Below are 25,930 nucleotides of genomic sequence, written 5' to 3'. Positions count from 1 at the left end.
TGAGAAAATCATCTTTAAAGCTGTGCAAATTAAGTTCTTAGCAATGCATATTCCTAACCAAACATTAGGTTTTGATATATTTATGGTAGGAAATTCACAAAATATCTTCATGCAACATGATCTTTTCTTAATATCCTATTGGTTTTTAGCATAAAAGAAAAATCAATGTTTTTGACCCATACAATGTATTTTTGACTATTGCTACAAATATATCTGTGCTACTTAAGACTGGTTTTGTGGTCCAGGGTCACATATGCTGATTTATTATCAATGTTGGAAACGGTTGTGATGCTTTTTATTTTTTGGAACCTGTGATACTTGTTTTCAGGATTTTTTTATGAATAAAAAGTAAAAAAGAACAGCATTTATTTAAAATGAAAATCTTTTGTAACAATATACACTACTGTTCAAAACTTTTATTCAACAAGGAATATATGTTAACTTAAATACAAGAGATAGTAAAGACTTAAATTCTTAGAAAAGATTTCTATTTTGAATAAATGCTGTTCTTTTTTACTTTTTATTCATAAAAGAAAAAACATCACAACTGTTTACAACATTGATTATAAATCTGCATATTAGAATGATTTCACATCATGTAACACTGAAGACTGAAGTAATGATGCTGAAAATTCAGCTTTGTATCACAGATATAAATTATATTTTAAAATATATTAAAATAGAAAACCGGAATTTTAAATTGCAATAATATTTCACAATAATACTGTTTTTTCTGTACTTTTGATCAAATAAATGCAGCCTTGATAAGCAATTATGAATAAATTAATAATTAATAAATCTTTAAACACACAAAAAATATTATTTAATGGCATTTACAGTCTCTCCACTCTCCATTTTAACTTTCATATTTTCTAAGCAATATTAGCTATATTGAATGCTTCTTTAGAATGAATTTCTATAGTTTTTGCCTTTATTATTAGGCTATAGGACAGTATTAGGCCCAAAATTGTTCACTTTGGAATAAATTTAACCGGAATGAATATATAGTCTCCACAATGTTTAAGTGATAAATTGAAGCGCTGGTCTGTGAGATTGTACAAGCACCACAAGAAACATTCTGTCACTAAAACATTGCAGTAAACGTTCAGCTTGATTTTAAAAACAACAGATTCCAGCACCAGATCGCAGCTTATTTGCCAGAAACAAATGTCATATGCTTCATCTGCATCATGTACACCCTTGCCGAGAGATGTTTCAAAAACATTGATGTGGACAATATCGACCATGGTGAAAAGTGGTGGGGACATGTCCTACTCGCAAAGTACGCCTATGGAGCTGCTGCATTTCCATTCGATTCAAATCTCTGATTTAAAATGAGCGCGACATGAATAAAATGTAAATTTGAATAAACATATTCTTCTGTCATAAGATTCGCATTTCAGAATATTTGATATTTAGTACAAAGTATATTGGTTGCAGAATGCAACTAATGTGCTTATGTACATTTACAGTACATACAGTTGCACTACCGTACATATAGGGAATAGGCTACATGAAGAAATTTACGAGACCTGGGAACCAGTGCAGATGTGAACACGGAGGCCTTGAAACCAAGAACACAGCTTTATCAGTGTGTATGAAAATACAACCAGGTTCAGGGTTATTGCAATAAACACGATGACTTTTGAGAAATGTGTGTTACGCAACAAATATTAAAGTGAGCAGAATTTATTCAATAAGCTTATTTGATATACGCAAAACATAAAAACCTCAGATTTAAATGTATAGGATGTGTTTTGTGCAGTCTAATTAATAAAGGATATTACACAAAATGACAAAATTCAGCCATGAAATATGTCACAGACATTTCCTCCACACAAGTATTATCAATAATCATTCATATGAAGTGGAGGTTATCAATCTTCTGAGTACAGTATAGAATGTATTGAGAATAAGTGGCATAAGAGGTATTTAGTAGTATTTCTGCAGCTCAGTAAGGTGCTAGCAATGTCAAGGTTAAGGGATTGACTTCCAGGAAATGCATGATATTATAAAATTATTACTTTTTAAAATTGTTTCCAAATGCGTAATAGTAAATTTAATTCACAGATCAAAGAATTACAGCTGATTTAAAGCAATCAGAAGGAGGAGGCATTATCTTTTGCACGAATGGAAAAAAACTCTCATTTGCAAGGTGCACAATATCCCACAGTGGCAAGATAAGACGTCCAACGTATGAATAAGGGCAGAGTATATAAAGCCCTCAAAAGAGAAGACAACATTCAAGTGCAGCAATGGCCGTCTTGTGGATCCTCTCCTGTCTTGCCTTCTTTGGGGCAGCCTATGGTACGACACTGTTTTTTAAAAATAATAAAATACTTTAATTACAGACTTTAAGCCTGGATACATTTTATTAGATAGCTCTTAGAACGCATGACTCTGCTTAAACTGCTTCGGTGTTATTTTTTGGTCTGTCAGGCTGTGGCGTTCCTGCCATCCCCCCTGTTATTACTGGCTACTCCAGGATTGTGAATGGTGAGGAGGCAAGGCCTCACTCCTGGCCCTGGCAGGTGTCTCTGCAGGTAAAATCTGTGCCAATAACAATAGCTTTTAAATGCTAACTCAAAAGGTTTACTAATTTATTACATCATTTTACATTTATTACAGGACTACACTGGTTTCCACTACTGCGGTGGCTCCCTGGTCAATGAGTGGTGGGTTGTGACTGCTGCTCACTGCGATCCCAGGTAAGACAGTATTAAAGGTGAAAACCTACAGTGTAACTTCACAATGTTTAGTCTGTAAGGATTATGTTTGCATTACATGTCCTGTTGCAAAAAGATTTTGGGTTATACAATTTTGATTATTTTGATTACAGGACCTCTGACCGCGTTGTCCTGGGTGAGCATGATCGTTCATCTAATGCTGAGTCCATTCAGACCATTAATGTTGGAAAGGTTTGTAGACCCTCAATATCTGTTATACTCAGTTTCATTTCCTACTGTTATGGCAGTGGTGGAGGCTACATTTAAATTCATTACATCAAAACATCATATGGACAATGAGTCATTCGTTCGACAGCTCTGAAAATATTTAAAATTACTATTCAGGACAACCTCAATTAGTGTACCAAATTATTGTTTTTTTTTCTATCGACAGTTCATATGGCTGCCATAGACTCCTAACAATAACTTGGTGTTTGTATTACTGCATCACATTCACACTCACAACCTAGGTATAATATGACTTATTTTCCCTTAAGATTCAGCAGCAGATATCGTACCTGAGTGGAGACGGTCTTCTAACAGAAAACTGAGTAGAGCGTCCTCACAGACTGCTTCTTGAAAATCTGAATGCTTACCTGTCTTTCCATTGCCCACAGGCCATTAGGCACCCTAACTACAACAGCTTCACCATCAACAACGACATCCTCCTGGTCAAGCTGTCCTCTCCTGCTCAGCTCAACTCTCACGTGTCTCCTGTGTGCCTCGCCGAAACCACTGACGACTTCGCTGGAGGCATGAAGTGTGTGACCTCTGGATGGGGCCTGACCAGGTACAATGGTGAGTTTCAGATTTTTTATTTCCTTTTTTTTCCCAAATTTTGAATGTATATTTTAGCATATTATTTGTAGTTTAATAAAGTCAAGCCTGAATTGGATTGATTTATGTCTGTCCTGATATTTTTTCTGTTAATTATCTTGTCAATCTGCCCTTTCAGCTGCTTCTACCCCTCCCCTGCTCCAGCAGGCTGCTCTGCCTCTGCTGACCAACGATGAGTGCAAGACTCACTGGGGAAGCAACATCACTGACCTCATGATCTGTGCTGGAGCCTCCGGTGTCTCCTCTTGCATGGTGAGCTGTCCCAAATTAATATATATGATTACTATTTCAAATAATTTATCATTTCTTCAGACATATTGATAAATGTTTTAATTACAAACTGTGCTTTCCAGGGTGATTCTGGTGGTCCTCTGGTCTGCGAGAAGAATGGAGTCTGGACTCTGGTGGGTATCGTGTCCTGGGGAAGCAGCGTCTGCTCCACTTCCACCCCTGCTGTCTACGCCCGCGTCACCAAGCTCCGTGCCTGGGTTGACCAGACCATTGCTGCCAACTAAAGCAGCCATGAATACTATCTTTAATTTCATTAATAAAGATATATGACATGACCTTCAGTTCAAATGTCTTGGATTAATTATTATAAAGGCCAGATATTGAAAAATAGTTTTATTAAACTGTAATTATTCGCTACCAGTATTCTTTACTAGTATTATTGTCCCCATTTTAGAATAGTGTGAAATAACACATTTGGGAATTACTATATGTATTGATTACAAGTATTAGATCTAAACTGCATTATATTTTAGCTTCTTCAAAATAGCCACTATTTGCCTTAAACATGCTCTGGTTATTTTCTAAACCGATTTAATGAGGTGTATCCTGGGGTGCTTTTTTAAATAATACGAATAGCTCCATAATGGCATAGGGTGAACTAAGGCTAAAAGCAACCTAATCTATTTACTACACATCATAAACATGTCTTTTTAGGATGGTACCAGATATGGGTGTCATGTAGGCTAATAAAATATTTTTAATAAGACTGAAATTGTATTTAACATTATCACAGTTTAATAAAAACATTCCCAATTAGTTGCCAACTGTTATTCAAACAGCGAATAAATAATGTCCACTTTTTTTCTTCAACGCAGAAGTAAGCCTATGAGTGAGACTTGCAGTAAACATTAAAACGTACTCGGTTACTTACGTAACCTCGGTTCTCTCTAGAGAGGGAACGAGTACTGCGTAAGAAGTATCTTACGCTAGGGGGAAAATCCTTTTCTGCGAGATATTGAAGCCAAAAATTATCCTTAATTTTGAAATAATGTAAAGCGCGTTGCAGCAGCATACAGACATAGGCGAAACAGCTTGCGCGCCTATTGGCTGCTCTGCGGCAACTGCAGCAGCCTATTAGAGCGAGGCCTGACGCGACGCCAGATCCAATGGGGGCATTTCGCGCCCTTTGCGTCGCTTCGCGCCCTTTTCGTAGCTTCCCGCCTAAAAGGGCGTGGTCTAGGCCTATAAATATCGCTCATAGGCAGCTATTATCTGGTTTTTCATCATCAAAGCAACCAGAGCGTGCGCATGCACGGCAAGATACGCAGTACTCGTTCCCTCTCTAGAGAGAACCGAGGTTACGTAAGTAACCGAGTACGTTCTCTTACTAGAGGGAACGAGTACTGCGTAAGAAGTATCTTACGCTAGGGGACCCAGTGTAAAACGCCGTGCATGCTGAGATCTGACACCAAAGACCCAAGGGCGAAAGCCCGGGGTTCATACAGTTCATAATCACCTATAGAACTCACAGGGAGTCCGGGGAAGAGGGAGGGGCAACGCCGCACTCTTCCACATAGTGCAGCGTCACTCAGACGCTGAGTAAACGTACATACAGGGCGGGGTTACGGCCTGAGCTGACGTAAGAATAAGGGTCATCACACAGTTTGCCCAGACACATATTGTGCTGCTATTACTTTCACTGTCGACCCTAGAGCTGTGCTCAGTAGACGCAGCATTTCGAGCTGATAAATCAGGTCAGACAACACTGAATATCTAGACTGACAGCAGTCTGGCCTGTAAGGCGGGAACCTCCAGGTTGTAAAACCTTATAAATGTAGACGGAGAGGCCCAGCCCGCCGCCGTACAAATATCTTGTAAGGCAATCCCACTCGACCAAGCCCACGACGAGGCCACGCCCCTCGTGGAATGTGCTCTGACACCTAGCGGGCACTGCTTGCCCTTGGAAGCATATGCCAACGCAATAGCATCAACTATCCATCTGGATAGGCTGTGTTTCGAAGCGGCCAGTCCCTTTGGGCGCCCGTAAAACGAAACAAAAAGCTGATCTGTCTGTCTAAAAGCAGACGAGCGAGACACGTAAGCTCGTAATGCCCTGACTGGGCATAGGAGGTTCGCGTCCGTTTCCTCATCATTGACCGGTAGGGCTGACAGCGCGATGACCTGTGCCCTGAACGGTGTGTTGAGTGATTTTGGAACGTAACCATGCTTGGGTTTGAGTATGACTTTAGAGTCATTAGGTCCAAATTCCATGCACGTCGCGCTCACAGAGAGTGCGTGCAAATCCCCTATGCGCTTCACTGAAGCGAGAGCCAGCAGAAACACAGTCTTAAGAGACAGGTATTTCAAATCAATCGTCTGCAGAGGCTCGAATGGTCCGCCTTTCATGGCCTCTAGTACCACAGAAAGGTCCCATACGGGGACTGAGGGAGGTCTGGGGGGATTTAGTCTTCTAGCTCCCCTCAGGAAGCGAATAACTAAATCGTTCCTTCCTATTGACTGACCTAACGTTGCGCTCGAAAACGCCGTTATAGCCGCCACATAGACTTTGAGCGTGGACGGGGTTCTGCCCTTGTCCAGCAGCTCTTGTAGGAAGGAAAGCACCTCCATCACACCACAGTTAGTGGGTGACAAGCCGCGGGCTGCGCACCAGCCCGAAAACACTGACCATTTTGAGGAATAGAGCCGTCTCGTAGAAGGGGCTCTAGCCTGCGTGATCGTGTTTAATACTCCTTTTGGGAGTTCATCATATATTCGCTGGTGGCCCAGACATGAAGGGACCACAGCTCTGGGTGAGGGTGCCAAATCGAGCCGCTGGCCTGAGAGAGAAGGTCTCTCCTCACTGGTATCGGCCACGGGGCGGTGCTCGTCAGCTGCATCAGCGCTGGGAACCAGGGCTGGTTTTCCCAAAACGGCGCTATCAGCAGTATTGGACATCCTTTTTCCCTGACCCTCTCTATCACCTGAGGTAGGAGAGAGATGGGGGGAAAAGCATAGAGAAGACGGCGGGGCCATTCGTGGGCCAGCGCGTCTCTGCTTTTTGAGTAAAATTCCTGACAGTGAGCGTTGTTCGGAGACGCAAAAAGGTCTATTTCCGCTTTGCCGAATTTTTTCCACAGCATTTGTACTGTCTGTGGGTGTAGAGACCATTCGCCTGCTGGAACATTGTTCCTGGACAGTCTGTCTGGTCCTATGTTCAGAAGCCCCGGCACATGCGCTGCTTTCAGCGAGCGCAGGTTGCGCTGAGCCCATACCAGGAGGCGTTCTGCAAGTCTGTATAGGTTTTTGGACCTGAGACCGCCCTGGCGATTTATATAGGAAACCACTGACATGTTGTCCGAGCGGACTAGTACATGGTTTCCTTTTATTTGGGGACAGAAGCGCGTCAGCGCGTTCTGTACTGCCAGCATTTCGAGGCAGTTGATATGTAGGAGCTTTTCCCGTTCTGACCACTGGCCAAAAGACGGTCTGCCCTCGAGCAGAGCCCCCCATCCCGAGGTTGACGCGTCCGTAGACACCACTTTTACTCTCGAGAAAGTCCCCAGGCTTACACCTGACTGGTACCAGTCGACTGCTTTCCACGGCTTCAGGGCTGTGATACATTTCTGATTGACCGTGATTCGAAGCCGACCGGGCGCCCACGCTTGACGCGGGACGCGCGCTTTCAGCCAGAACTGCAGTGGACGCATACGCAGCAGACCCAGCTGCAGAACTGATGACGCTGAGGCCATGAGACCCAGCATTTTCTGAAATTTTTTGAGCGGGACAGACGCGCCGCAGCGGAACGAGCCCGCTGTGCGCTGAATGTCTGCTGCGCGCTGTGATGACAGCCGCGCTATCATTGACAGCGAGTCCAATTCTGTGCCCAGGAAGGAAGTTTTCTGACTGGGGGACAGGGAGCTCTTCGCCCAATTGACTGTGAGACCCAAATTCTCGAGGTGATCGAGTAACATGGTCGTATGCTGTACAAGCACTGAGCGAGACTGCGCTAGAATCAGCCAATCGTCCAAATAGTTCAGTATGCGCACGCCTTTCAGTCTGAGAGGAACGAGCGCTGCGTCCATGCACTTTGTAAATGTACGGGGTGCCTGGGACAAACCGAACGGCAGGACTGTGTACTGATATGCCTGGCCCTCGAAGGCGAATCTCAAAAATCGCCTGTGACGTGACGCTATCTGTATTTGAAAATACGCGTCTTTCAGATCCACTGACACGAACCAGTCTCCTTGGCGAACTTGCGCGAGGATTTTTCTGGTCGTGAGCATCCTGAACCGACGCTTCACCAGCGCTTTGTTCAGTTGCCTTAGATCTAATATGGGTCTGTGACCCCCGTCTTTTTTCGGTACCAGGAAATATCTGCTGTACAACCCTCCTTCGCTTTGAGCTTGAGAAAGGGGCTCTATGACTCCTTTGCTCAATAGTTTCGCCACTTCGGCTCGAAGCAGTTGTGCTGCTTCTGTCTGCATTGTGGTCTCGACGCGCGCTGTATAGCGGCGCGGGCGTCGGTGAAACTGTAGCGAATAGCCTCCTTTTATAATGTCCAGCACCCATTTCGAAACCCCTGGAAGCTTTTCCCATGCGTTTGCATGAATAGCTAGAGGTTGAATACGAAACGCGCTCCGTTCTATCCGTAACGGAGTGGTTTCGGAGTGCTGTGGCACTAGAGACGTGCTGACATTCGAGGCGTGGGGCACGCTGATAGCGGGAACTATTATGTCTGTGTGTGGATGTGGTCGTGTGGCAACAGGCACATTTAACACACTGCAAACACCGTTCGCCTGCATGCACGTTAGTTTCGCTTTTACGGAAACCTTTTGACGTGCGTGATGTGATGTCTGTGGGCACTGTAAAGTGGGCACGTCTATCACCTGTGGAGCGCAATCGATCTGAGCCGATTTTATGTGCGCAGGGTCTGTCTGACATGTTGTGCTTGTGTGTAGAAATGGGCACTGAGTGGGCATTTTGACTACACTTGAAACACCATCGGCCGTGGCCGGTTGTGAAGCGCAATCGATTCGAGTCGATTTTATGTGCGCTTGACCTGTTAGACAGGGTGTGCTTATGTGTAGAAATGGGCACTGGGGAGTGGGCATTCTGACACGTGAAACACCATCGGCCGTGGCCGGGACACCAGAAAATACACTCTTTTTTGGATTTATCTGGGTAGCCGTGAGAACGGCTTTTGAGTACAGGCAAACGGGCGACAGAGCCGGTTTGTTGGCTGCAAAATACACTGGAACAGTCACAATACTTGGAACTGAACAAGCAAATACCTTTGGTGGGGGTCCGGCGACAGCGGGACTCGCGCACCGTCTTTTTCCTAGCTTTGTTAGGACTGCTTCGGAGGCTCAGGTTTCAAATCCAACCTGGGTCTCGGGCCGCGACCAGCGGGACGGCGGCCAGAAGAGCGGGAACGCGGTCTCGCGCCCTGCGCTCGGTGGCGCTGCGAAGCGGCAACAGCGGGCTGTGGCTGGGGTCGTGCGCTCTGCGCGGGCGGTTTCACACGGCCGGCTGCAGAGCTGGAGCGTTTCGGCAGGAAGTGCCTCATCGCCTGGGACGCCTTCTGTACCTCAGCGAATCTCTCTGCAAAGTCCTTGACAGAGGATCCAAAAAGGCCAGCGGGAGAGAGCGGAGCATCGAAGAACGCGGTGCGCTCAGACTCAGCCATCTCCGAAAGCGTCAGCCACAAATGCCTTTCGGCTACAGCGAGCGAAGCCATGTTGCGTCCGATGGCCTGTGCTGCAGACTTTGTAGCGCGGAGTGCGAGGTCCGTGGCGCTCCTTAGGTCCGGCACACAAATCGCGTCAGGGCCTTCCTCATCCATCCTTCGGAGGAGGTCAGCCTGAAAAACCTGCAGCGTGGCCATTGTGTGCAGCGCTGACGCTGCCTGCCCAGCGGCGGTGTAAGCGCGGCTGTGCAGGTTTGACGTCTGGCGACATGCTTTAGACGGCAGCGTCGACTTAGCACGCCGTCCAGCGGAGGGCGGGCACAAGTGGGCTGCTATCGCCTCCTCGACAGGCGGCAGAGAGAGGTATCCTTTTTTCTCGGCGCCGTCCACAGTGGAGAACGCTAGAGAAGAGGATGGGCGCACTCTCGCTGAGTAAGGGGCGCTCCAGGATTTAGCCAGTTCTTCGTGAAGCTCAGGAAGAAAAGGCGCTGGTTTGCACGCGCTCGAAGCGCGTTCCCCTTTCGGCAGAAAACAGCCGTCCAACCTGTTATGAGCGGGCTGCTCCGGTGAGGACCACTCGAGGCCAAGGCACGCCGTGGCCTGTGTCAGAATCCTCATCAGTTCTGCCTCGATCGAAGCTCTCGAGCCTGACGGAGCGTGGGCGGGGGGAGCGAGGTCCACAGAGCTCGTCCAATCCTCACTACCTGACGCCAGAATAGAGCAGGAATCCTCCTCCTCCATAACTGTGCCCTCGTCAACCGTGTCGGTGCAAGCGGCGGCGGGCAGCGGCCACTTAACATCTGGGACGGAGGCTGACGAGATTGGTGAAGCTGGCGGGCGAACCGGCGAGCTTTGTCGGCTGGGGGGGGGTTCCGGTGCCCGCTGGGCACGGCGCTTCTTACGGCGCGACACCGTGGCGGGCGGGGGAGCAGATTCGGCGAAGAGTGCCAGGCGAGTCCTCAGAGTCGCCATCGGCAGTAGTTCACAATGAGGGCAGCCGCCCTCAGCGAGCGCGAGCGCCGCGTGCTCCTCACCCAGGCAGGAAACGCAGACGATATGGCGGTCCCCGTCACTGAGTGTGGCTCTGCATGAGCCGCAGGAAGGCATCTTTAAAAAGACGCCTGCTCTTTTATAGAGAAGTGTGTATCGCAGCGGCGACACACACTTGAGATATTAAAGGATATGAGCGCCGGAAAGCGCAGCAGGAAGGCACGGAAGGCGGCGTGGCCAGCAGCTTCAGAGACTCGTCCCGCTGAGATGCTTGCAATCGACGGCGGCTTCTTCTCCGGCTCCAGCGATGCGTTTGCTTCGCTTGAAGGATGAAAAATCAGATAATAGCTGCCTATGAGCGATATTTATAGGCCTAGACCACGCCCTTTTAGGCGGGAAGCTACGAAAAGGGCGCGAAGCGACGCAAAGGGCGCGAAATGCCCCCATTGGATCTGGCGTCGCGTCAGGCCTCGCTCTAATAGGCTGCTGCAGTTGCCGCAGAGCAGCCAATAGGCGCGCAAGCTGTTTCGCCTATGTCTGTATGCTGCTGCAACGCGCTTTACATTATTTCAAAATTAAGGATAATTTTTGGCTTCAATATCTCGCAGAAAAGGATTTTCCCCCTAGCGTAAGATACTTCTTACGCAGTACTCGTTCCCTCTAGTAAGAGAACTGTTTGCACTACAAACCACGGTGCTCATAATTAAGTAATGGTAAGACGGCAATTTATAATATCAAACAGCAAAACAAACTGTTTTTACAGCTCAAAATTGCTGGACGCAGAGAGCTAGACCCATAAAATGTACAAATGGTTTCGTACCCTCTGAAAAAGATGGGTACATAACGTGAGTGAAGAACATGACCACTAACTTCGATACATCGCGATTTTAAGCACTCTCAAACCCCCCCAAAACTATCGTTATAATCATTTAGGCTGTATAAACTGTGAAATTAACCTCTTACTTACATTGTACATACATCTGCGCTTTGTTTTAATTGAATTCAGTCAGCTCTCGCACTGAACAAAACTGAGTTTCAGCGATGACTCATCTGAACGACTCTGATTGACCAATGCATTCATAAGCTCAACAGAATCGTTTGTGATTGGTTAGAATGCGCAACACTGTAAAAACGCATGCAAAATATAGTACAAGTACAACATGAGCAGATTTTAATTTAATGCCACAATCAACACTTTCCATTTATTTTCAATTTGTTAGCAACTGACGTATTATATTTAATATGATTGTGCAGGGGCATTTTTGTCCAATTTGGTTTGCAGAATGCTTGCTGCATTTTCAAGAAATGATCCATTCCTTACCCCACTCACTAGGTTATATGTGTTTTTTAGCAACCTTTTGTTAAGCAGAGATTACAATCTTTTACCATGACTGGTTGATTTGAATGATTTGAATGATTTTAATGTCAGGTGACTGGATACCTGTTATAGCTCTTTTATACTCTACACATCTGCAATAATCAGAGTTTATTGAATGCATATATACAAAATATCTGAGACAATATTTGAGTAGATATAGACCTTAAAATTGAAATAAAATTACACCGTAAAACTGCAGCAATACAAATTTGAAATGTTAAGAGCCAAGGTGCACTCTTTATGCTTTGTGCAGCTTTATTATTAAACATTATTAACCATTATAACAAACTTGTCTGTGGATAGTGTGAGGCTGTATATTTACACTATCCACATAAACATTCTATAGTTGTATAAACTGTAAATGTAAAGCCACAGTAAGTCATTTCAGAGTAGAGTTTGGCTCTATGCATATTCGTGCTTGCAGGTGTGATCCATGCTACGGCAGTAACAGAAGGCCTTAAAGAAACGGCAGTAACACGTATCGCAGGGGTTGCAGCAGGGCAGGTGATGGCCAAGGCAGGACTGCTGATGAGGGATGCAGCGGCTGGGGGAACGTGTGCCTCTTCTCTGCAGCTGTACAGCCTTACTCAGATCCTGTAGTTATGCCAAAAAAAAAAAAAAAAAAAAGAAAAAAAAAAAAAATCCATCACCACAAAGGAAATTTATAGCTTAAAGCAGTGGTCAAGTACCATGTTCAGGTAAATCAGAACATCCAAGTGCAAGTTTGTGTATTACACTGCTGACACGACTAGTCAAAATCTTTGGACAGTAAGATTTTTAATGTTGTTTAAAGAAGTCTCTTCTGCTTACCAAGCCTGCATTTATTTGATCCAAAATACAGCAAAAGCAGTAACATTGTAAAATAATTTTTACTATTTAAAATAAGTGCTTTCTATTTGAATATATTTTAAAATGTAATTTATTCCCATGATTAAAGCTAAATTTTTAGCATCAATACTCCAGTCTTCAGTGTCACATGATTCTTCAAAAAATAATTTTAATATGCTGATTTGCTGTTCAAGAAGCATTTTAAATTGGTATTATCAGTATTTAAAACAGTATTTTTTCAGTATTCTTTGATGGATAGAAAGATCTAAAGATCAGCATTTATCTGAAATAAAAAGCGTATGTAACATTATACACTATACCATTCAAAAGCTTAGAGTCTGAGAAGAAATTATAGAAAATATTTTATGTAGCAAGGATGCATTAAGTTGATCAAAAGTGATGATAAAGACAATTATAATGTTACAAATTATTTTTATTTCAGATAAATGCAAAGAAACCTGAAAACAATCTACTCAGCTGTTTTCAACATAATAATAATAATAATACATATTTTTTGAGCAGCAAATCATTAGAATGATTTCTGAAGGATCATGTGACTGGAGTAACAATGCCAAAAATTCAGCTCTGAAGGCATAAGTTGCATTTCTAAAATATATTCAAATAGAAAACAGTTATTTTAACTAGTAAAAATATTTCTAAATTGTACTGTTTTTGCTGTACTTTGGATCAAATAAATGCAGGCTTGGTGAGCAAAAGAGACTTAAAAAGCATTGAAAATCTTACTGTCCAAAATAAAATAAAGATTTTGAAATAAATTTACCACTGTCATTTTCACAATCATGGGACGTATGGCCTCCAAGTCACTTGATATTAAATGCGTATGCAAAATGTCAATTACTCACCTCATCATATGTTTCAAGGTCATCTAGCAGTTTTTCTTCTTCTGAGTTTATTTCAAGGTGCTCCACTCCAGGTAGCAAGTCTATGATGTATCAAACACAAAAAAATTACAACCATTTCATGACATACATTTGAAATTCATTAATCTAGTACATAATGTAACAAAGGATCTAATCATAAAGTACTGACATTTTTTTTTTACAAAAATGCTGTGTACTCCCATAATGAATAAATCATAAGGTAAATGATATCCACTTTACATTATCCAGATACATTTTTAGAAATTGATTGATTTTGAAATAAATACAAAGTGGCTTGAAGTAGTTTTTCTGTATCAAGACTCATTCTTTATCATTTAATGTAAAAAATTATCAACAGAACTTTGGAAAATAACATCAAACCGTACCTGTGTCAGATAGAGCAAAGGAGTTTTCACTACGTCTCAGGTTTGGATGTGACGCCATCACCATGACATTCATCAAAATCCAGCTGACAATAGCTATGTTCAGCATCATAATCACTCAAACTCAAAAACAAGATAAACTTTACACTTTTAGTGATCCAGATGTATTCACTGAAAAAAGAGAGTGCAGTCAGGAAAACATAGACTGAATCACTGATCATTTCTTGAATGTTTGAAATCCTGTTTTTGTTTGTGAGCATGTAGACATATGTGCATTTTGTATTTGCACATGCACATGCACATGCACATGCATAAGTAAAGTATGATTGACTTACCTGCAAGGTTCTGCGTCCCAGGCTGAGGATCTGCACTGGACTCTGTAATTTATAAGGCTACTTGAGGTGGGAGGTGATGGACACATGGTCCTGATCAGTGGATGGAGGTGTGGTCTCTTGTGCCAGGCACACAACTCCCACACAAACACTGACACACACATAAGCCCAACACAGGAAAAAAATAATAAATAACATTTCCCAGAGGATGGTGTAACCTATTTTAGATTTTGACAACAAAGTAGGAAATTATATGAAAGGTAGTTTGCATTGGTGCTGCATTTTGAACCAATTCTCAGAAGAAATATTAGCTGAATGATGTTTAGTTTTGGTTGTGGCTTGTTTATATTGCAACAAGGCATGCTTACAGTTTTACTATTTACACAGTTAGTTTTTTTTTATATTTATTCATTATTTATATTTAGATATGTACGGTAGCTACATATTCATTTATTTTGTTCTACTTAAAAAAAACATATTTAGTAAAGCAATCAGTTAAAGGCCTGAATACTTGCGATAGACACTGCATTTCTAGCCTTCTTCAGGCTAATCATATATCATGCTCTCCCATCCTATAGGCCTAGTTAATGCTCAATACTGACCAGTAAACACTTCATTATGAAGCTAATACAGCTAGAATCGGCTGATGACTCCAGCCTGCTGTTTTAACGCTGATGACGCAATACAGCATCCATTTGTGAAGAAATAAATTGTTTACGAATAAGAAATTCAGTACTTCTCTTTGTAAGGTCAGATTGATCTGAATTGTTTATAAGTGGTGACTAGAATGTGTAATTAACGGAAACCTGTGTTATTTAGAGCATTTTTTGATCAAACAAACAGATCAAGTCAGAATTACTAGTTTAAACGACTAAGACAAAGAAACAGCTGTATAGTGAATCTGTCTTTTTTACAATAAATAAACAAATAAATCTTGTGTATATGTAACGCTTAACTAGCTGTCACCAAACAATTTCTCATCAACAAATATTTGGTGCTATTTTAAACTATGGCATGCTTTTAGCGGACTAGTATTGAATTACGATGATTTCAGCTCATATCCTGCTCCCTGGAACATAACGGCATATTTGAAGAAATAATGGACTGAGCGTTTCCGCTGAAAGACACTTTATCATCATTTAATTTTGCAGCAAAAAGGAATTTATCAGACGCAGTGATGAGTTCACAGAAATCTATTCATTCTCCATGTGAAGATGTACAATAATTAATAATCTTGTGGTGAACAGCATCAGCTGGTCAGGCTTCTTCATTTATCTTATAGGTTGGTTACATCAAGTATAATGTTGGATGTTAGAGTGCACCTCTGCCTTTCAAAAGCCAGTGGCCTTTAATTAATGAAGAAAAACAGCTGGTTTGTAAGGATGGAAATATAGTTCAGAAAAAAAATGCTGAAGGACAACATTCACATTTAAACATTCATTTAAACAAACAAACAATAAATGTGGAATCTTTAGTTTGAGGTCCTGCTCAGTCCAGACAAGTTCTTGAGTTGATTCCTCTCTTCGGGTGATTTTTTAGGGCTGGTCTGAGATCAGTGTTTAAGGTTTGACGGTCAGATGCTCGGTCACATGAGATTGTGTGTGTGTCCGCGTGTGTGAGTATATCCGGGTATCCGCAACTTCCCTCATTCAGCTGTGGGAAGTCCGAATCATTCAGCGAATCGGTTCTTTTGAACAGTTCATTTTCAATACGATTCTCATCTGTTCTTTTACGTCATCACGGCTCTACTCTAAAATTCTTCAATAATGATTATTTATATTTAGCCTATTGCTATTTTTATTTTGAATTGTTTATCATTAGCTATGTATTTTTGTATTGTAGGATTCAGCTCAGAATAAAGTCATTTTGAAATTCAAATTTGTATGTACAATAAACTAAAATTTAAATTCATACATCTTTCTGGTGAAAACAAATGTATTCATTTTTTTTTTCGTATGAACACTGATTAAACTGTCATACAAACAATGCAGTATTCGTTTTTTGTAGCTTTTCTGGCTCAGTGAATGGTTCAGATCAGTTTTGTGAACCTGTTTAAACAGTTCACTAAAAAGATCCGAATCGAAAGAGCGATTCTTCACGAATCATACAGCACTAACCCTGAAGACTGCATTAAGGCTACATCCATCTTTCTCTTAAGCTAGTACACTGGTAGTCTTATTTTCTCACAATGCCTTTCTCTGAATTATATTTTAATGTGGATAATGGTTATCTGGAGGGGCTGGTGAGAGGTTTTAAGGCTGGTATTTTATCTCAGGCGGATTATTTGAATCTCGTTCAGTGTGAAACTCTGGAAGGTGAGTAGACTGTGTGTTGGCTGCTAGCTTGATCTGCTAGCTGTCCGTTTTATTCACGATTTTCCACATACAGTTACGTGTCGCTATTGACATTTATCGTCGATTAAAGATGCAAAACCGAATTTTATCATTGCTGTGGTGTCTTATATATCGTCATATAACTATAGCACAGCTAATGTCAGTTAGCTTGCTTCTTTAGCCAGCTTTTAAATCCCCTACAGTAGGTTATTAGTTTTTACGTCCCTATATTACATATTGCTCATTTTCCTCAGACTTATTATTAAGGAAACAATTTAAGTCCTGTGATCATTATATTATGTTACTACTCACTACTAGCATTTAAATGTACATGCTAACTGTGATGCTATCAGCAACACATTCTAAGTGTCAGCTATTTTCTGATGTTTATTTATGTGTTCATTTTATATGATTGTACGCAAATGTTTATTTTAATTATGCACTCGTAGATTCATTTATGCACAATGTATAGTACAGTATTCATTAAATAAGGCCTCCGTTTAACCAGACTGACTGACGGGTTACCAGAGCATCACCGGTTGTATTGCAACGTCGTTTTTCAAATGTTAAGTCGACTAATATATTCGGAGCCTTTTACAGCAATGATTGAGGTTAAATAGTTAAATGTTAACGTTTTTTATATAAATGAAAAATGCAGGTTTCATTTTAAGGAACGATAGTAGATGGTGCTGGTCATGTGATGTATCACATGACGTCAGTTCTGTAAGATGGGCAGATTCTCCTTTAACCTAAGAATTTATGACTTAGGTTATAATTTAATAGGTTATAATTTTCCTCTGTCAGAAATTTACCTCAAATTATTTAAACCACAACTTTGCTTTAATTAAAGAAATTGTGACAATTATGGACAACTTTTATTGGATAGAATTTACTTTCTTCTTGCATAGTGTAAACATCTCCCTAAATATATTTACTGGCTGGGAAAGAGCATGGTTATTCCCTGAGAAATACTGCATTACTAACACAATCAGAGTTGCATTTTTTTTCTGGTGTTTCCAACTTATGTTTATTCTGTAATGATATATAATAATTATGATATATTATAAAAAAATGTAGCTTTTTTATTATGTTGTATTATGTTTATTAAGTCTTTCTTGGTGAGATTTCTCATACGTAAAAATCATACAATTCATAAGTAATAGTAAGAATGTCCTCTGTTTGCTTGTTCAGCCTGTGCTGCATCCTAATATTTCACACTTTATAAAAAAAAATTGTCCTTTCAAATTAACTGAAATAATTTAAAGTAATTAATGCAAAATTTTTTATTTTATTCTCTCTCCTTTTAAAAACCAGTGGCAAGTGACTCACTTGGAATTTTTGTCTGTGCTTTAGGGAACTGGAAATTGTGTAAAAACACTTCTCAGATGAATATAGATATCACTGCCAGAATACAACCCTTTACCAGTTACCACTGAATAATGAGGTTTTGGGTTTCTAGATAAAATCTCTCTATATTTCATTAATATGTTTCTGTTTCCTCAGATCTGAAGCTTCACTTGCAGAGTACTGACTATGGAAGCTTCCTGGCCAATGAAGCCTCTCCCCTTACTGTCTCCGTCATTGATGACAAGCTGAAAGAGAAGATGGTGGTTGAGTTCCGCCATATGAGGAACCAGTCTTATGAGCCTCTGGCCAGCTTTATGGATTTCATCACGTGAGTGCAGTCAGACATTAAGGAGTATAAGCAAACCAAGCTTCAAATTCACACTGCATGAGAATATTCTGTTGGCTTTCTCTGCCATTTTTTGACTAGTTCGGTTCATTTGGTCCGACCAAAAAGGAAAATTATATATTTGGTTCTCATCCGCTTAATGTTCCCACTGGCATTTTTGACAGCGATCCTAACGGTATCGAACCTTAAGGCATAGTGATACGTTCACAACTTGATTGGTCGGGTTGAATGACGTATACATTTTATTTTTACTTTACTTATTAGGACCCATTATTAAGCTCATTTTCATCTTACTGCCTTTTCAGGTACAGCTATATGATTGACAATGTCATCCTGTTGATCACTGGAACTCTGCATCAGCGAGCCATTTCAGAGCTGGTGCCCAAGTGCCATCCGCTTGGCAGCTTTGAACAGATGGAGGCTGTAAACATTGCCCAAACTCCAGCAGAGCTTTATAATGCCATCCTGGTGGATACACCACTTGGTAAGACAATCTAAAATTCACACATAACACATGTGTCAAGAAAAAGCAAATCTTGTCAGTATTTTTAAGCATTCAGAAATTTCGTGAAACAGCTCAAAAAAACGTACCAGTTGCTTATTTTGAGATCGTAATTAATGGCTGTTTGTTTCAGCTGCTTTCTTTCAGGACTGCATCTCTGAGCAGGATTTGGATGAGATGAACATTGAAATAATTCGCAACACTCTTTACAAGGTCAGCCTTGTGATGGAAGATACTAGGTTGTAAATCTTCAAGGTTCACCCAAAACTAAAAATTCTGTCATGAATTACTCACCCTCATGTCTTCCCAAACCCGTAAGGCCTTCTTTCATCTTTGGAATACAAATTATTGAATATTTTTGATAAAATCTGAGAGCTTTCTGACCCTGCTTAGACTGCAACGCAACTGTCATGTTCAAGGACATCAGTAAAATAGTCAATAATCAGAAAGCTCTCAGATTTCATCAAAAATATCTTCATTTGTGTTCTGAAGATAAATGAAGATCTTACGGGTTTGGAACGACATAAGGGTAAGTAATCAAAGACAGAATTTTCATTTTTGGGTGAACTTTGCCTTTAAACATGACAATTTTCACATGACAAGTATGTATAGGCACGGTCGGAAACCTGCAGGTTTGTGTATGTGCGGGTAGTGCATGGGTTCCTGTGATCAAAGCAAAATTTTCAGCATCATTACTCCAGTCTTCAGTGTCACATGAACCTTCAGAAAACACTCTAATATGCTGATTTGCTGTTTTAGAAACATTTTTTGATTATTTTTTATTACCAATATTTAAAACAGTGGAGTGTTTTTTTTTTCAGGATTCCTTGATGAATAAAAAAATCAAAAGATCAGCATTTATTTGGAATAAAAAGCTTTTCTAACATTATACACTATATCATTCTAAAGCTTAGTGTCGGTATAATTTTTTTGTGAGGGGAAGGGACAGAAATGATAGAAATTAACACTTTTGTTTAGCAAGGATACTTTAACTTGATCAAAAGTGATGATAAAGACATTTATAATGTTACAAAAGATAAATGGTGTTTTCCTGAGCTTTCTATTCATCAAAGAAACTTGATAAAATTCTACTTAGCTGTTTTCAACATAATAATGATAATAAATGTTTTTGAGCAGCAAAAAGGATTTCTGAATGATCATGTGACTGGAGTAATGATGCTAATAAATTCAGCTTTGAAATCACAGGAATAAATTACATAAAGTCACATTTTTACTATTTTGCTGTACTTTGGATTAAAAAAAATGCAGGCCTGGTGAGCAGAAAAGAAACATTAAAAATCTTACTGTCCAAATACTTTTGATTGGTAGTGTGACTTGCAGTGAAATGTAAGCCTGGTCATCTTATTTCATTTGCAATAAATATATATAGTCGATAAAATGCTAAGATAAGATGATCTTAAGAAATAAATAATGAAAAAGTTATTATAGTAACAACAAAATAGCAATAAGGTAAGCAGGATTACAAAATGCTAGGCATGTTTCCAGCGTAATAATGTCAGTATTACATCAGTTATTGTATCAATATATCAGTTACTATTTACACATATATATATATATATATATATATATAACATATATCATGAGCTGTGGTTGATCTCCTCTCTTTGTCTTTAGGCTTATCTAGAAGCTTTCTACAAGTTCTGCACTTCACTGGGTGGCACAACTGCAGATACCATGTGCCCAATTCTGGAGGTAAGTAAACACCTGTAAAATCAAGTACAGGGACCCTGATTCTGAAATAGGATAATTGAGGTATTTCAGTGTTTTAAGAACTAAAGCACAGATTTGTTTGTGTTTCAGTTTGAGGCAGACAGAAGAGCTTTCATCATTACCATTAACTCCTTCGGCACGGAGCTCTCCAAAGAAGACAGAGCTAAACTCTTCCCTCACTGTGGCAAGCTCTACCCAGAGGGTCTTGCGCAGCTAGCCCGTGCAGATGACTACGAGCAGGTCAAAGCTGTAGCTGAATACTATCCTGTAAGTATCTGTGTAGACATTAGACATTTCATCATTGATAGCCTGATTAAATTATAAACTGTTTCTTTAAAGTTGTTTTGATGTATGATTCACACAGCGTGTGTCTCTGGTATTTTTGGCCACCAAAATGATTGCAGGATTAACACTAAGTTCATGTTGCTTCAGGAATACAAGCTCCTCTTTGAGGGTGCTGGCAGCAACCCAGGAGACAAAACCCTTGAGGATCGCTTTTTTGAACATGAGGTGAGCAAAAGTTTTTACACTTTGAAAAGTGAGAATGTCACTGCATTGACAATTATAATCCAAGTCTGTTTGAAAGTCAATAAAATGTGGGTTATGTGTTTGCAGGTGAAACTCAACAAGCTGGCCTTCCTGAATCAGTTTCATTTCAGCGTGTTCTATGCCTACGTCAAGTTGAAGGAGCAAGAATGCCGAAACATCGTGTGGATTGCTGAGTGCATTGCCCAAAGGCATCGGGCTAAGATTGACAACTACATCCCCATATTCTAATGGTACATAATATAAGTCTTGAATAATGATCCACATGGCATGTATCTCCTGTGCTCTGTTATGTTAAGGTTTGAAAATGATGATTCTGTCTCCTCCCTGGTTCTTGCACTACGCCACTCTTACCTTTCATTGTGATTGTCTTTATTAGAGTAAAGGATCATTAGTTTTTGTTCAACAGACAAAACAATGCAGTTGCATTCCCTTTGGATTTTTTTAAAGAAACGTTTTAGAAAAGTAATAAATGTTTTTTTTCTTCATGATGTCATGACTGTAAAACCATGTCAACTGGCCACCAGTCACAACCCATTGCAAGTAAAGGATGCAGGGAATTACAGAAAAACAGGAAAGTTTATGTGAAATCCAAAACTTATGGTGTCAAACTCTTCCTGTGGTAGGCTAAGAAAACACATTCCATTATTATTTATGCATTGCATACTTTTAATTAATGTACATTTTCAGATTATAAACACTCATGATCCCCCAGTATCCACATCTGATGAGTGTTAGAGAATCATTTGTAATTTAGAGAAAGAGCCTTTGAAACACAAGCAGAATGAATTTCTATGTAAATCAAATTGCATAATCATTTTATTCAGTTGAACTGCTCAGTTACATAAGAACGGATTTATGATTGATTTACAGAGTAATTGTTTTGCTTGTGTTTAACAAATAACAATGGGATTATCCTTATATAAAAAAAGAGAATTGCTGGAAATTAACATGGAAAGTGTTCTTTTGTGTATAGATTCTTCACTATGTCTGTTTGTTAAAATGAGAATTGTGTGCTTCCCGTTTGTAAATGAGTGCTAATATTTGTGCTTAAAACATAATTTATGGAGTAGATCATATTTTATGATTGACAGCTGAATGAGTGAGGTCAAATGGATCTAATATTAAGAAAGACCTTGCTCTCAGCTAAATCTGTTGTATTGTTGTAACCATATTGTCTGTGTTTAAATGAAATCTATATATAAAGTAATTCTGTGACTGTATTTTTTTTAAATCTGTCTTTCAGGAAAAAAGGGGATGAAAACAGCCGCTATTTCATGTACAGCTACAATAATATTAATAGTACTGTAATTGCATTATCCACCACCAGATGGTGCACAGAGCCCAATCATCCTTTATCAATGTATGCCCTTTGCCTTTGACTTGACATTTTGCCTCCAGTATGAGCCTCAGAATTTAAATTACAATTATACTGCAGACAGACATTTAGCTGAACAAAAAGGATTTACTGTACTGTCCGACACAGGCTTAGGATATTCATTATAATCGAAATTAGTCTAGGGCTTTGTGCTATTGTATTAAGACGTTAAAGCTTGGGATGTTTAGTTGACGGGAAGATTAGAGTCTGCCAAACCCTACGATAGGCCCCTGGGGCTAATGATGCCATATTTGTAATTAACTCTGTGTTACTCCCTGTACTCTGCCAAAAGCTAATCTATACCTATACACGTGAATGCCCTGCCAGCTGCTTACTGACAGAGCTTTGTCAGTCTTTTGTAATACCTGACTTGGTTTGAACATGTAGTTGAATGGCTGGTTATCTGTGTGTTTAAAACAGTGGATAAGAAATGATCTTAGGGCTTAGTGATGTTCTAAACACCCACGCAGCACATGGAGTTTTGTATTTCTGTTGGGATAGGGGGATGGGGGGGGGGGGGGTCTTTGGATCACTCCCTGATTACCCCATCCTCGTTCTTTCTACGTGCTAAAACATTAAGATTCAGGCCTCATTAAAAACGCTTAATTACCGAACACAATCACAGCCTTTTTATTCCGCAGTTCTCTGGACCTGCAGATCAGAAGACAAAATTGTTTTGGACTCTAGCGACCTTTCTGAAAGCAAATTATCTTAGCAGCCATCTCACTGCAGCCAAAAGAAGAGCACAATGAGGTTAAACTGAGTTCGTCCTCTTACTGCCACACAGGTCATGCTAGTACTCCTGGAAGATGCATAAATCTTTCAGATTCCCCAGCCGGTTTCTTTAATTCAGTGACCAGTGTTGATGTTGAAATATTACTGCTGACTACTACAGTACTACATGTGGTATTCCTTCTCTTCATTTCCACGCAATAAAACAAATACAGTTAGTTTAGCCAAATCTGATGTAGTTCAATATACAAGTTACTAAAAGCAACATTACATTTCTTGTTACTTTTGTAAATGCATTTGGGTTGCACAACATTTCTTTTTTATTGCCACCCAAGTATTTGCATTCAAAGAACACTGTGTAACTTGGCTTATGTCATTTTAAACCTGTATGACTGACTTTCTTCTGAAGAACCCAAAAGAAGCTCCAAAACTGTTTGGTTGCCAACATTCTTAAAAAATATCTTCTTTTGTAGTGCTGGACGATACGGCCAAAATTGATACCACAATATATTTTCATTATGACGTGAAATGGTTGCACTCGGTGAGTTACTGGTGCTACATGTTGCTGTTTTTACCACAACACAATTCAGAATACACAACTCTGAAAATACTGATACGACAACAACAGCCACTGAAGGAGCTTACAAGTAGCGATGGATATAAGTGTAGACTTAAACCAAATGTCGAACTACAGTATCAATTTTTTCTACAAACTCCTTCAGTGGCTGTGGTGTCAAGACGAGCGTTGACATGTTTGCATCCTGTCAGGATTGCAGCTAGTGTTTCTTGTCTCTGCCATTTGTAAGCTCTTTCAGTAGCTGTGTTCTACTAAAAGCCTCAAAGGCATCAGGGCTAATGTGAAGAGAACAAAGACACAGGTCTTTAGAAAGTTTTATTCATCAACATGCATCTTTTTATTCTTTTTTCCTCTTCTTAACTCTAGAAAAAGCAGTGAAGATTTATATCACTTCTCCTGATGCCCTTTGACTAAAAATTACATCCAAAAGCCGCACAATGTGGCATTGTATCAGAATTTCATCTTCTGAGTTGTGTTGCGGTATAAATAGCAACAGGTAGTGGCAGTAGCTCACAGAGTGCAGCCATTTCACGTCATTGAAATAATAGCAGCCCCCATAGTCCAAAATATGTATACAAAATGTAGATTTTTTTAAATGAAGTAGGCCTTTCATGGGTTTTCTGCTACATATTTTAGTAAGACATCATTTATGTTATATTAGCCATACAAGTCTTAATACCCTGGGTTCCCTTTAATATCTTACATTTTAAACTATAACATAGGCAGATTATACTTATAGATTGAAACAAAACTGCTTCAGCCAGGATGAAGAATTTAAAAAATGCTCAGAGTTAAGGCCATTGCACACTGAGTCTGAAATTTTTATATGCGTTTTTTCGTTTTCATATTTGTCATCCTTTCCTATCAAAATGCTTGCTACGGATGCGATAACGCAGAAAATCGAACCTGGTCAGATTTTTTTTATGACAAACGAAAGATTTGGAAGCAGTGACACGACATGAGGTCGTATTTATTGTTTAATGTGCAAACATTTTGGACGAGAATTTTGGACTCAGTGTGCAAAGAACTTTACTGCAGAAAAAAGAGTGAGCAACAACAAAACATGCAGGAGATGGGCTTATTGCAAATGCAAATTCATTCTTAGCCAGCAGGAGGTGCTTTTGGAGCTGCAGAAACATTGGTTTCCCTGGTAACTGCTGTACACAAAGGAGCTGCGCTCATGAACACTATTTTATGTTCCCTTCAAAGATACATTCATATAAAACACCCATACCGTGTCTTGCTTTTAAATGTGCAGTGCTCATGTTTATTCAACGAAGTCAACCGTCACAAATAAATTAATGTATGGGAAACACTGGTAATGTATAGTTATTGAAATATTAGAAATGTGTTTAAAAACCCTATCATTGATATTGAAAAAAAACGTGTGATATATATTCTGCCCTCCAAAGGCAAAGCACAGTAACTACACATTTGGTAAAAATTGAGTTAAGGCTTAAAATGCACTCTGTGACAACTGTTTTGTCTTGTGGCAAAGTCTCCTGTTTTAATTTTGTCCCGTTTCAGAGAAACGAGAGTGTCAACATGTTTGACTAGCCGGCATAAAAACTTTAAAGGCATTTTTCTCAGTTTCAGTGTTGGCGTAGTTACTGCGCTTTGCCTGTGGAGGGCAGTATTGATATTGAATTATTGTTCAGCCCCATGTTCCACGGAAGAAAGTCATACAGATTTAAAATGACATGAGGGTGAATAAATAATGACTGAACTTTCATTTTGGGTCGAACTATCCCTTTAGGTTCATGCGATCTTAAAAGTATAGCAAACAGTGTAGTAACCAGACTAAGACTTGCATCTTATGCCTTCTGTTACTGAGCCTTTAAGAGCACGTTCATTCTAATTGGATTCTGAATCCCTGCAATTGAGCAGGGTGATGCCCTCTCCACCCTCCCGGACACGTCCCCATAATTAGTGGTGAGAGGCCGATGTTAAGATGACTCAGAGAGATGCCTTTGGTTATTTTTTGCTGATACTAAGAAATGTAGTTTTAGTATTTCCGCGGTAGTCACCATGTGTTACCAGTGCCCAGAAGGACAAGCATTTGGTAAGCTCTAATTAGATACAGAAATAAAGATGATATTTTAAGAGTATGGGAGGCAACTGTGATACAGGACACTGTCAAATGTCCACTGTCACCTGCTATAACTG

At 40.2% G+C, this 25,930-nt stretch overlaps 3 protein-coding genes across 3 annotated transcripts; 2 read left to right on the top strand and 1 right to left on the bottom strand.

The window, feature by feature from the left end:
* The first annotated feature begins 2,237 nt into the window (after positions 1-2,237).
* On the top strand, positions 2,238-4,135 carry LOC141331989 (chymotrypsin A-like). The gene is made up of 7 exons (XM_073837049.1): positions 2,238-2,307; positions 2,440-2,543; positions 2,629-2,708; positions 2,840-2,918; positions 3,344-3,524; positions 3,682-3,815; positions 3,917-4,135. Exons 1-7 carry the CDS (start codon positions 2,256-2,258, stop codon positions 4,076-4,078), a joined length of 792 nt encoding a protein of 263 aa, XP_073693150.1. The 5' UTR covers positions 2,238-2,255; the 3' UTR covers positions 4,079-4,135.
* Positions 4,136-12,186: 8,051 nt separating this feature from the next.
* Positions 12,187-14,052, bottom strand: agrp (agouti related neuropeptide). Its single transcript, XM_073837600.1, has 3 exons — positions 13,944-14,052; positions 13,540-13,619; positions 12,187-12,442 (listed from the first exon to the last, which is right to left on the bottom strand). The coding sequence occupies exons 1-3, from the start codon at positions 14,050-14,052 to the stop codon at positions 12,251-12,253; spliced, it is 381 nt and encodes a 126-aa protein (XP_073693701.1). The 3' UTR covers positions 12,187-12,250.
* A 2,333-nt stretch (positions 14,053-16,385) lies between these two features.
* Positions 16,386-22,287, top strand: atp6v0d1 (ATPase H+ transporting V0 subunit d1). Its single transcript, XM_073837048.1, has 8 exons — positions 16,386-16,587; positions 18,109-18,280; positions 18,604-18,782; positions 18,934-19,013; positions 20,436-20,513; positions 20,622-20,798; positions 20,964-21,041; positions 21,147-22,287. The coding sequence occupies exons 1-8, from the start codon at positions 16,461-16,463 to the stop codon at positions 21,306-21,308; spliced, it is 1,053 nt and encodes a 350-aa protein (XP_073693149.1). The 5' UTR covers positions 16,386-16,460; the 3' UTR covers positions 21,309-22,287.
* The last annotated feature ends 3,643 nt before the right edge of the window (positions 22,288-25,930 follow it).

Source organism: Garra rufa, chromosome 3 (assembly GCF_049309525.1).
Source record: "Garra rufa chromosome 3, GarRuf1.0, whole genome shotgun sequence".
Lineage (NCBI taxonomy): Eukaryota > Metazoa > Chordata > Actinopteri > Cypriniformes > Cyprinidae > Garra > Garra rufa.
The sequence above is the reverse complement of the archived record's forward strand: the minus strand, read 5'-3'. Positions and strand labels throughout refer to the sequence as shown.

What these genes read in the sequence shown, in the direction of transcription:
- agrp (XM_073837600.1), bottom strand. Translation starts at nt 14,052, where the DNA reads ATGATGCTGAACATAGCTATTGTCAGCTGGATTTTGATGAATGTCATG. An exon ending in CTTTGCTCTATCTGACACAG is followed by an intron (nt 13,620 to 13,943) that starts GTACGGTTTGAT and finishes GATACATCATAG; the next exon opens with ACTTGCTACCTGGAGTGGAG. An exon ending in ACCTTGAAACATATGATGAG is followed by an intron (nt 12,443 to 13,539) that starts GTGAGTAATTGA and finishes GCATAACTACAG; the next exon opens with GATCTGAGTAAGGCTGTACA.
- atp6v0d1 (XM_073837048.1), top strand. Translation starts at nt 16,461, where the DNA reads ATGCCTTTCTCTGAATTATATTTTAATGTGGATAATGGTTATCTGGAG. An exon ending in TCAGTGTGAAACTCTGGAAG is followed by an intron (nt 16,588 to 18,108) that starts GTGAGTAGACTG and finishes CTGTTTCCTCAG; the next exon opens with ATCTGAAGCTTCACTTGCAG. An exon ending in CCTGGTGGATACACCACTTG is followed by an intron (nt 18,783 to 18,933) that starts GTAAGACAATCT and finishes TGTTTGTTTCAG; the next exon opens with CTGCTTTCTTTCAGGACTGC.
- LOC141331989 (XM_073837049.1), top strand. Translation starts at nt 2,256, where the DNA reads ATGGCCGTCTTGTGGATCCTCTCCTGTCTTGCCTTCTTTGGGGCAGCC. An exon ending in CTTCTTTGGGGCAGCCTATG is followed by an intron (nt 2,308 to 2,439) that starts GTACGACACTGT and finishes TTGGTCTGTCAG; the next exon opens with GCTGTGGCGTTCCTGCCATC. An exon ending in AGACCATTAATGTTGGAAAG is followed by an intron (nt 2,919 to 3,343) that starts GTTTGTAGACCC and finishes CATTGCCCACAG; the next exon opens with GCCATTAGGCACCCTAACTA.